This window comes from Haliaeetus albicilla, chromosome 2 (assembly GCF_947461875.1).
Source record: "Haliaeetus albicilla chromosome 2, bHalAlb1.1, whole genome shotgun sequence".
Lineage (NCBI taxonomy): Eukaryota > Metazoa > Chordata > Aves > Accipitriformes > Accipitridae > Haliaeetus > Haliaeetus albicilla.
Window position 1 is genome coordinate 19,930,063 of NC_091484.1, and position 12,142 is coordinate 19,942,204.

The window sequence follows — 12,142 nt, forward strand, 5'->3', positions numbered from 1 at the left end:
GTTTTCTGGCAAACTGTCTCCTTCAATGTCTTACACTTCTGCCCAGTCCAGCTGTTGTTTTTTTTGTTGCATGTTTGCTATTCTTCAGAGTTGAAAGAGATAAGCAGATTCAAGTTGGAAAGAACTGGTAAGGCAGATTAAACAACAAAGAGTGAAAAAATGCTAATAAGAAAAGTTCAGTCAATTTGATAAAATTTGTGTTTCTATTAGTTGTTTAAGAAAGGTCTAGGAGTCAACTTGGTATACACAAAAGCGCCAAAATTCTGATGCACCATTTGACTGGGAAGAACACATATAGAGAAACAGCGAAACAAAAATCTCCACAGCACCTAACAAAGGCAAGAAAGCTTGTCAGAGCAAGGAGCTTCTACAAGCACAGGAAAAGGAATTCATATTTCACTGTGACATCTGAAAGTACATCATATTGAAACGCCTAAGTGCCCCTATTTATTCTGTCATTTTATGAAAGTGTGAGAAGACTTTTGCTTTCTTACCAAGGACATCTATGTGTTATTGAAATAGCTCAGAGGCCGGTATCTCTCTTAAAACACATGTTAAACGATGACAACTCCCAAAGGTAATTTGTGGTTGGCACATACACTGGCCACAAATACATTTAAGTTTCTAGTCTCTGTCATTTTTAAGGAGCCTTCAAAGAGAAGCAAGGAGAACAAAACTGAAAAAGGTTATTTGAAAGGTTGAGCTTAACTGGATTTATGACAAGGGAAGAAAGATCTGCTTGTTTATGACAGCTACAAAAGAATTTCCTACATCCTTATTCCAGTTACCTGCTAACTGTTAGAGTCATACCTTAAAGAATTAACAGTAATGGAGTCACGCAGGTTTGGAAATCCCTCAGTCCTACAAACCACAGAACGGGTCATTTACAACAAGGATAGTTCTGAAAATTACAAGTCTACTTAGTACATGAGACATGCATCTTTGTAGCTGGGTTAAATAAAGAGGAAAAGTATTTACTGCAAAGACTGTATTGAATTCTAGTTTTGAAATATAGTTTCTTATATACAATTGGATAGTAGAAGTGCAAACAGATGCTTTTATGTTGTATCTGGGTGCTGCTTATATATATATAGTTTTCTTAGTATTTGAGACAGCGTATATCTAAGTGCATGCTGCATCAGTTCGATTATAAAACAAGAGTTGGTGATAATCACTCAAATGGAAGGCAGGTATCTAAGTGAATTCACAGCTGCCATAATAGGCATTTCCAATCAGGTATCCGAGGGAATTAATAACTGATTGTGTGCACAAGGTGTAATGTCATCTTCTGGAGTTAAGATTATACTGAACTTTTGAATCCACTGAGAGCTGGAGGTAGAGCAGTTACTTCCCTCCCCCTATCCAGTAAAACAACAATGTAAGTCCCTATGATTAAAAAAAAAAATATAGAAAAGATTAAAAAATAATGTCCAATAAAAAAGGAAACTTAATATAAAGGACGACTGTGGCACCTTCTGTTTTTTCATTATCTGCAATTTTAAGTTAGGAAGGATGAGCTGAGTGACTTGCTATCTTAACTACATGGAGATATGGCTCATTTCACAGTCAAATCTAGATACACAGCCTGAAATATTACTAGTAATAACTAAAAATATAAGAGGTTATCATCATAAGTCTGCTAAGTAATGCTTTGACCAAGGACATAAAAAAATGGGGCAAAGTATTTTTATACTGATACCCTGTAAGCCTACACTACTTGGCAAATACAAAGTTTTCTTACTTTACGAAGACTAATCTGGTATGGATGCCTCCCAAAAATCACTGCTAAGAAAACACCCTGTATTATGGGTGGATAAAATTTTAAAGGAACTTCTCTATAATTCTCAATGATTGATAGAGTACTTTGTTAGGTGTCAGTAATTTTGAATAATAGTAAGAACTGTTCTCACACTTACAGACATATTAAAAATACTCTGCAAAAGTTCAGATGACCATAACATCATAAAAGTGGTAAGACAATGAATAAGAACTAGCTGTAATACTATTGACAGTATGTGAATTTTGATTATCACACAATTTCTTTTTTTCTACTTTGTCCGTAAACCTGCCTTAGACTAGACTAGGTTCCAAACCTATAAACTTTTGATACAGAGGAGACACAAGGGTGGGCTGGCAAGGAGAGGGAACTATTAATATTACTTCTGAACAAGGAAAATGCAAATCAAAGTGATAAAATGGATAGGATTCAATTACTTGTAAAGTTTATTTCTAGTCTATGGTGACAGCTTCCAGGTAAAAGAGTATAAACCAAGAATAAATTACATTTATTTTGGGAACTGCAGATGCCCAATTCCAAGGTCTGAGACTAGCTATCACATATACTTACTTATGGACATGTACCAAAAAAGGGCAGGGCATGGCATCAGGGATAGCTGTGAAATTTGATACCCTGGCAAGCTACAGAAAATTGATTTCAGTGTTCTTGGTGGCAGAAAGTAAGTTTGGTGAAATTATAAAGAAAAGGGGCACAATCCTTAATTTACATCTTATTTTCCACTCCCTTTTTCTTTTTGCTGTTATTACAGAACATTACTTTCATCTGCTTACTAGATCTAGAAAACAAACCTTACCAAAAAGCTTTTGAAAAGCATGCAAGGTTCTTCATGTAACTTCTGCTATTTACAATATATGAGTTTCAGTAAGTGGGGGAGCTGTAACAAAAACCACAGAATGAGAGTGTGTGTGTATCTTTTTCCGTCACCTGTATATACACCTATGTAGCTACATGTGCTTATATGCTCATATATATATAAAGCCAGATTGGCTTTAATTCAGACAATATGAATTTTGGTCCATGAGTGCAAGAGAGGTTTCTCTTAGCAGCCCCAGCTGTAGTAGGCTTATCTTTTAGACAGGAACATTAAAAGCTACCGGATGCGAGTGTAGTCACATCAGTCACTCCATTATGTTCAAGCTAGTCAGGAGAACTGCACTAGTGATCATGCAGTTTGCTAGAATAACCTGAGCTCAGGACAGATATTTATCAATTTATAATTACCAAACCCAAAAACATAATACATTTTATATTAATATGATTTAAACTCAAATATGGTAAGAAATCCTTAGTAACTAGTAATTACCAAATTACTCTTCTGGTAGTTTTGCCAAGAAATAGCCTTAGGACTACTTATGTAAAAAGTAAATAGGCAAATGTTATTATGGAAATGAAACAACAGAACATTGAGTATCTTTACAATTGCTTGATAACATGCTGCAAAACTAGATACCCAGCACAGGTTATAAGAAATAACTGGAAGTGGCTTCACTACCTAAGCTATTTTAAGAAATGGAATAGGATGCATACTAAAAATAATTTTTCCTATTTTATTTTGTTTAATTATTTACATCTTTTTACACTTAATGTGCTGGATTCTGATATTTAGTCTGGAAAAAAAAATATTAAAAAAATCTGGAGAGAGCACTTTCACAGAAAACATGACAACAGCGTTTCCTCTTGTGCTTTTAAAGGAGAATACCTGTGCGTTGAGCTTAGGGCACTCCTGATTCTTCTGTCCTTGATTTTGTCCTACTGCAACAGCATAGGTGGCAAGCAGAGTCCAGAGATGCAGGGCTTGCATATAGGCTGCCAACAAAACCCAACCAAATCCTTTTAAGAATTGGTCTGCTAAATTATGTGATCTTTGCTATTCCTGCTGTATAGAAATAAAAGGAGACATGCATGGTACATAGCTATATCACTCTGAAAACACCCACACTTAAGACTACTCTGATTCATATTTAAAACTAGAGGAATATTTAAGTTGAATTAAGCTATTCAGTAAAAACTGGTAAATATATTTATTCCTTCAGTGCTGTTGCCAATTCTGTGCTATCAAATTTTTATTTGAAAAATACAGTTTGTCACAATAAACAACTGTAAGTAATGCCTCAGCTCATAACCTTGGCTTAAAAATGCAGGCAGAAGACAGTCAGTAATGTTGACAGAAGCTGTGCGCACTTACCAGAGGGTTTTGCAGGAGCAGCTGCAGAATCAAAAGAAAATTCCTCTTGCTTGAGAAACACTAATATAGCAGCACAAGGTGCAGTTGAGGGCGTTTCCAAATACAGCCTGACTAATCCCCATGCAAAACCCCAGGGTCCTGTGACGCACGTCAGCAATGCACAGCAGTTTGTTATGCTCAGCAGTACAGCCTGACAGGCTTACAGATGATCAGCTGGTGTACCAACAACAAAACCTTTGACCTTCACTGAATGAACAGCTTTCATGGATGCAGCACGCAAATTTGGGCTGCTCTAAGAGGAAGGCAGTTGTTTTTCAAAGCAGAAGTTTACTACTTTATTACTTTTTAACCCTTTTACAAAAACTTTCCAAATATTTTAGGATTTCCTGTTGCAGAGTGCCACAGATTTCCTACAGCTCATTGACACAGTCTCATTAATGTTTACAAGGGAGCACACATTTATTTGTGTAGAAACAGCAAAGTAATTAATTAATTTTTTACTTTATCTATGTGATACTGAAACAGCAAATCAAGGAGGCTTGTTTGTCAGGATTTTTGAGAGACAAGGCAACTCAATGTGCTTTCAGAAGTTTGTCATTAGGCATGTTGCCTGATCAAAGACAGTAACTAGATGACACAGAAAATGTATTAAAAGGAATCTTTTTTACTGTGAGAGGATGAAGGAAGTATTGTCTAGTCATATTTACACTTTGAAGTTGTGTAAATGCTTGGAAGTGTCACCTGAAGTTAACTCTTGCTATAGCAACAGTGCAAGCTTCCCTATACTATCCCATAACTGATGTTCAACCTTAGGTTTATAATCACTATTTCAGGCTGCCAGAACCAACCACAAACATCAGGCCAGTTCATATGTGGCCACGAGTGTGACCAGTGCAATCATCAGAATTGAAGCAAGGGCAGGTTAGTAGTGTAGCACCTACAAACCCCCTAGCACTATAAAAAATTGACCACATTACCAGGACTCTAGAAATCCATCAGTTATGAAAATTTCCTTTTAAGGAGGATGTTCTGTTTTTCTACATTAAAAAAAATCAATAGATTTTTTCTGAATGGTACAGTGGATCCATACGTTTTGTGTCTGCATTTCAACTGTAGGCCAGTATGTACTCTGTTAGGATTCCTCAGACTCTGACCTACACATAGTACTTTTATTTTTTCAGTTGTGCTCTGTGTGTATTGACCGAATGAAACAACTAGTGAATACTGCAGCTGCTACAAAACATGCAACTTTCATCAACACTCATCCTCTTAGAATTGGACAAGATCCCCCCAAATGTACATGTTAAGGTCTACTGTATCCTGAAGCAGCAAAACAGTTTGAAAGGTATGTTAAAAATATAACATAATCCCTGCAAAGACTATATACAGTAAATGGAACTTACTTGGCATTGGTATTTGCCAGGATTCATAGCTCCCATTAATCTACTTGTTATAAAATTTGTACACTGTTGTAATAGGTAACATACAGGGAATATTACCTTTTATAGTATTTTAATATAGTTAGCATGTTTTTGGTTAGTAATATCTCCATAATCATGTTTGGGAAAGGTATACATAATGCAGTATCTTGAATAAATATGAATTATTTGCACAACAAAAATGTGTAGCTTATGTCAGTGCTGGATTTCCAATTTTAAAAAGTCTTATGAACAGTGAAGTAAAATATGCTTGCTAGATGAATCATGTAGTTCAGGTAAAGGCATCACTTTATACATTCAATTTACAAAGTCTTTGAGCTTTTATATATTTCAAAGGTGACTGGTACTGATATAAATAAATGAGTCTTGTGAACCTTATAGGTGAGACTGGGATGTGGTGGGGCTGGCCTGTTGATATTCTGGTACTTCTCAGATGTGATTCAGTGAGAAAATTAATTCTAATGCTATCAAGAATTTAAAGAAAGTTAGCTTGCTCTTTATGAAAGTTAGGGAAACAAACAAAAAAAGTGTGGGAGGTTTGTTTTTTTTTTTCCAAATTACATATGATTTACGATTGAAGAAAAGAGTTGCAGAAATGAAGTCCAACTTTTACAGACTAATTTTTGGTATACCAGACTAGAAAGCATTTTAAATGAACGATTACAGTGTTCGTGAAAGAGCAAATGATGTGAACAAAATTTCTGTAAACATTAATACAGCCAACACCTAATTCTTAGAAAACCATCTACTGTATCTTGAACAACAATGTACTTTCACTTTAATGAAAATACCGTATATGAAACTCCTCATCTACAAAACAAGGAAGACTGCCTTTGCAATTCTAAGAAACCTTTGTGTCAAACACTTTAATTACAATAGCTACTACTGACCATGTTCTGTTACTGTTTCTGGTAAAAGGTTAATTAAAATTACCATTTCTTTTTTAAAGAGAGAGAAACAAAGTCCAGCATGACATTTCTACTCTCACAATACTGAAGGTCATTTAAATATATTTTAAGAACCATGAACTAAAGAGCTATAGCTATTTCAACAGATAGGTTCTATTTTAACCTTTTCTCTTTGGCTGAGGGCCATATCTCAACTGCACAATATTCTATGCAGAAAAAGAGAGAGAGAAAAAAAAACCCCCACCACCACTTAAAACATTAGATGAATTGCCATTCATTTAAGACTAGGAAAAGGTTCAACTTTATATGGTGATGTGTTAGGTGAACTTGGTTTGTAGAGATTCAGGATGCTCTCAAAGAGTATGAAGCACTGGAAGTTTTAGTTTGAAGCAAAGAAAAACTGGTTCTACCGGTCCCTACACACCTCTGCCCTAAGTTGCACCTATTTGTGGAAAGAAACGAACACAGCACAGATAAGTTATGTAAGCAAGTAAGCTGAACTTTTTTTTTTTTAAATTTAAGCAAAAGTTGAATACTTCAACTAAACTGATATCAGCTTTTAAAGATCAAGAAAGAAGTCATATTTAAGAGCCATTTCTGTTCATTAAAATTAGAATATTGCTACAAAAATTAGAGGTGAGTGAATCCTGTCTACAGTATAAACATTAACTAGTGGCTTTTCATGAGCTTACTACCTTTTATTCTTGTTTAGTGAGCCTACTACAACTGAACAACTCTGAATATATCCCCATATATTTAGCATATTGCCCAACTTTACTTGAGCAATACCTTGTTTTATTGCAGGGATCAATTTTAAACATTAAGGAACTGCATTTGTTTTCTAATTTTGCTTTTGTAATAAGTCTACTTACTATATATTTTCCTAAGCAGACTACTCGATAGAATCTCCACAAGGCAGGGAAAGCTAACTGAACCTCAGCACTCAAGTACCAAAACCAAGCAGAAGAAAGGAACCAACATAAAATAATTTAATTCAAACATGATTTTTATTCATACCCTAGTGAACTGAGTTGATGAGCAGCACACTGGTTCCAGCAATAGCTTCTTATATTTGTAAGTGACAATTAACAAGGAAAATAAGATAAATGTTCAGTTTGATGAAGCTGGGGTAAACAAAGATTTAGAAGGATGCCTTGCAGGAATTTTGGATACCACTTATTTTTCCAGTACAGGTCTGGTGTAAAAAAATGCTAGCTGTATTTACAGCTGGTATGATGCAATACAGAAATATTTTTTATATATGAAAGTGCATGTGTATTATAGGGATCACTCATGAGGAATGTAAGAGATTCTATGAACAGAAAGAGCTTGAACAGCACTTGCTATGGAAAAGTGTTAAGAAGATATTAAAGACTGAATTCATTAAACTGTGATAAATCCAGAGAAGACACATGCTAAGAAGGTGAGGGTCTTAAGCTGAACAATTTTAAGACTCACCAGCACCATTTTATTGTCTACTCAGCTATATTTTAAAAAGGCAAAAATAAATGCATGCACAGAACCAATTAGAGAAGGTAAGCACTGTATCACAAGGCATATTTAGCAACTTTATTTTATAAGGATTTTCTAGATCTGATCAGAGATCAGTCTTTCTTTACAATACAAGATAAAACTGGTCATTATCTATAGTCTGATCATTTATGGCTGTATTGAACACATAAGTGCTAACACATACACTCAAATGTATAAAGAACAGCTAAACTTCTTAAGTATTTATTCTTGTTGTGTTTAATACAACAATCACTATGAAGTTGCACTCACAAAAAAAATGCTATCTCAATAAAATGACTGTCATTCATTAAAAAAATAACGTTACATAAAGACACATTGTAATCCAGCAAGATAAGAGCATGCTTTAAGCATGGCGTAGACCATCAGTTTCATTAGGACTAAGCAAAGGTTTTAAGCAGTGTCCACAAGAACAATGATTAGCTTATGTTAAGGTCGTGTAGTGAGACAAATGATTCTGGTTTAATGATCTCTCAAGGTGGTTACTCTATGAAAGTCTATGAGGTCAGAATTTGAAGGGTTTTTTTGTGTGTGGTTTTGTTTGTTTGGTTGTTTTTTTTAAAGCAGTTTCTACAGTTCTGTAAATCTAAAATGAATAGAGTTTTTAGCATCAATTTGAAACACGTAGGAAACCATGACTTGCAACTCTATAAGGAAATGATTGTTCAGATGAGAGAATAAAAGATATTGTAGCATCATTGTCCCTTATGCATCTTCCTCTTGTGTTTACAAAACCACTCTAAAAGCAGAGATCTCTGCTGGTGATAAATCAACAGACATCTTGAATCTTACAGGAAAGTAGGAATGAAGGCAAGCCAAATACATTGCTGACTTGGTATCTTGAAGTCCAGGTAATAGAACATAGGGCTAAGAGGTTTTGATGGACTTGCACATTAATCAAAGACATATTTCTCAAACATCAGTGAGTATCTGGAAAGGACCAAGTGCTCTTTGGTCAGTAACAATATCTTGGAAATACTGGTCTATAAATGACATCCTGCCTGAGCCAGAATTTAATCTGTTTTTTTTTCTTAACAATTCCTCTCCTACCCTTGCCAAAAAAAGAATATAAAAATATTCTAAATGTAAGCAAGCTCAGATCAATACTAAGAAGTTATTATATTATGCTTAAATTTTATGAAGATATTGTTACCCATTACAAAACTCAGAAGTATTAACAACTGTGGCAATAGAAATGGATACTTCATGCAGTATTTCAAATCCTCTATAGAAGTCTATGAAGAACTAGTAGTAACTAGGGCCTGAATTTCCAGTATTTCCTGGGATCTCCTCCTGTCAGTTATTACTCCAGGCAAAAATTTAGTCTCTTTCTGAGAGAATATATGGGGTGCAAACTGTACAGAACCAGTTCTAAAGATTCTGGAACTGAATAAATACAGCTCAGGGCAGGCATCTCTTGTCTCCGATTCTATGTTAGGGGAATCACCTCACCTCTGTGCTTTGCTGTCACTCCCTCACTTTGGAGAGAAAAAAAAAGTTATATATTGTTTAGTAATCAGTGAGTATCTGGAAAGGACCAAGTGCTCTTCGGTCAGTAACAATGTATCTTGGAAATACTGGTCTATAAATGACATCCTGCCTGAGCCAGAATTTAATCTGTTTTTTTTCTTAACAATTCCTCCCCTACCCTTGCCAAAAAAAGAATATAAAAATATTCTAAATGTAAGCAAGCTCAGATCAATACTAAGAAGTTATTATATTATGCTTAAATTTTATGAAGAGCTTCTAAAGCACTAGAATTGAAAGAAGAAATCAAGGTTGTGACACTCACTTGATGCAGGGCAGAAGAAAATTAAGCCTTTTTTCTTGGCCTTCATACTTATATTTCACTGGTGCCTATTCTTACCAATGCTTTCTACATAGCCCTCTTTATAAATCCAACTTAAATACTAAATGCAGTTCTGGTGTCCCTACCTTACAGGGGACAGAGCAGAACTGGAAAAGGCCCTGAGAAGGGCAGTAAGGATAAGCCATGATATGAAAAGCTTCCATACAATGAACAATTTAGCCTGGAAAACAAATAACTGGATGGCATAGAAAAGGTTAATAGGGAAAGATTGTTCACTGTCTCTTCCAGTGTAAGAGGTAGAGGTCATCAACTAAAATTAACAGGAGGCACATTCAAAACAAATAAAAGGAGTCAGCTACAGGTCACACAATTAAGTAAAGTAGTAAGATGTGGAATTCATTTCTGGTGATACTGTAAGTTTACAGAGCCTTAAAAAGGTACTGGAAAACAACATGAAAAAAGCTCATCTTAAATTACAGACACTGTCTCTGAAATACAAGCTGCTGGAGGCTGGGAAATCATTCTGGAAAAAAAAATCATGACAACTTGCCCCATTCTTCTGCTTTCCCTGGGCCTCTGCTATAGACTGCTGCTAGACAGATGATACTATCTGTATCAGGCTAGACCTTTCATGGAAGGTAAGTCTACACTCCCTGTTTGGAACATGTGGCAACAGGGAGAAACATTTGCTCTTCATGATAGTACTTCAGTTTTATTTCAAGTATCTTATTTTTTTACCCCCTCCTTCCTTTTTCCTATTGGTTCTTCTTCAGAGAGCACAGATACAGAAAATTAATTTTTGTCAAATTACAGTTTTTTAATTTGAGTGGTACTCTCATTTTCCTTTAATACTGCTATGGTAACAGGATAGATGTTGGAGTCTGGCTATCTGAAAGATCCACTTTGTTCTCATGTTACACAGAATCCAACACTTTCTGAAAGAATGCTTACAGGTGAAGTGGTTAGTACAACTAATCCTTCTTCAAAACATCTAGGCAAACAGTATAGAATTCTAAGAACTGGCAGTATGTAGATACTGTGGTATATTTATAAATTCTTAGTTAGCTATTAGGTGTGCAAAAGCTCACCTTGCATAAGAACGTAGTTTTGATGACCTATACTATTTTTTCCCCAAACTGTAGATTTGCATGTATACTTTTTAAAATTAAATATCCTGTATATATTTATATGCATATGCATTGAAAGAACTTAAAAAAAAAAATGCTTGTTTCCCTAGAAGCTTCCCATGTAACACTAACTAGAATGGAATTTGCATTAAGCCCAAGGCCTGGACTGAAGCAGTTGCTGCTGATTCTCCTCTTATCTGCTTCTAAGAAAAAAACATCTGCTTAGATTTTTTTTCACTAAGCCTAAGAATGCTGTATCTAGATCAAATAAACTCTGACCCTTGAATAGTGGAGTTGCGGGACCCAGTTTGAAAGCAATGTCAGCGGGACAAAGTTTAATCTACAATGCATTACCAGACACTACAATTCTGATGGAAGAATGTAGTGCTAATATTCCAGTTAAACTTACACATTGAGACTAATGAAGTTTTTAACTGTTAAGATCTCTTTGAGTACAGACCCTTCTTTAAACGTCTTGAAAAAATAATCCATTAAGTCTAAAGATGAAATACAGCTACCATACACTCCTTTTAAAGGTAACAGGCAGCATAATAATTTGAGGCATGATGGACTGTTTTGCCCCTGTGTCTCATTGTTTTATGGGTGTTTCTGGTTGCTGGATCCATTCAAAGATGCAACTGGATGCTCCTTATTTCTTGTATCTCTCTGCATTTGCCCTCTGGAGGTGATACAGGATATGTTCAAAACCGGTTTGTAGTAATACTACCACTACTATACTTTGTACTATACTGCTACTGCTTTGTACTAATTCCTACCCTTCAGTTTCACATACAATTTTTCCATGGTAACATGGAAAGCAGACTAGATTGAGGCTTACCCATAACTGATTTACACTGCAAAGGCAGATGCAATCCAGGATAATAAGTATTGTGTTAATAACTGCTAAGTGTAAAAATTACACTTTTAGTCTGATAACTAGTAAGTTTCCAAGAAAGAGGGAAAGCTTTAAAGGAACAGGATTAATGGTACATTTCAGTGGTATTCGTTCTGTCAGCATTAAGGTGGAGTAAAACAATCTCTTATGGAAAAACAAAAGCTCTAATAAACTTGGATTTTTTCAGTGATCCAATTTGCAAAGCAGACAAACAGTTCTTTATATAAGGGTGCAGGAAGGAAGCTACAGCTAATGAGTGGGGAAACAAGTAAGAAGTACCTTTGAACAGGAATCTTTCTTGGTGGCAAAACGAGCCCAAGAAGCCTGAAATTTTGTATTCAGACACTTAATGAATCTTCAGTGTCCAAGTCTGGGCCTTGCCCCACACCTTTAAAAAATAATAATTATAAAGTAAATAAATTAACTCTTTTTTTAAAGGTTGGCATATAT

General features: G+C 35.2%; 1 protein-coding gene across 8 annotated transcripts in view; it reads right to left on the bottom strand.

The window, feature by feature from the left end:
• The window catches only part of NT5C3A (5'-nucleotidase, cytosolic IIIA), a 29,311-nt gene that overhangs the window by 9,151 nt on the left and 8,018 nt on the right, over window positions 1-12,142 (bottom strand). For 2 of the 8 annotated variants that reach the window (XM_069809211.1, XM_069809185.1), the window contains exon 2: window positions 3,498-3,604. The exons of 2 other annotated variants lie outside the window; for them this stretch is intronic. In XM_069809211.1, the coding sequence (XP_069665312.1) occupies window positions 3,498-3,604 (107 nt within the window). Of the gene's footprint in view, window positions 1-810; window positions 862-3,497; window positions 3,605-3,983; window positions 4,135-7,347; window positions 7,370-12,142 lie in introns of those variants that run through there. 4 more of the 8 variants (XM_069809195.1, XM_069809177.1, XM_009920789.2 and 1 more) reach the window with 4 other exon arrangements.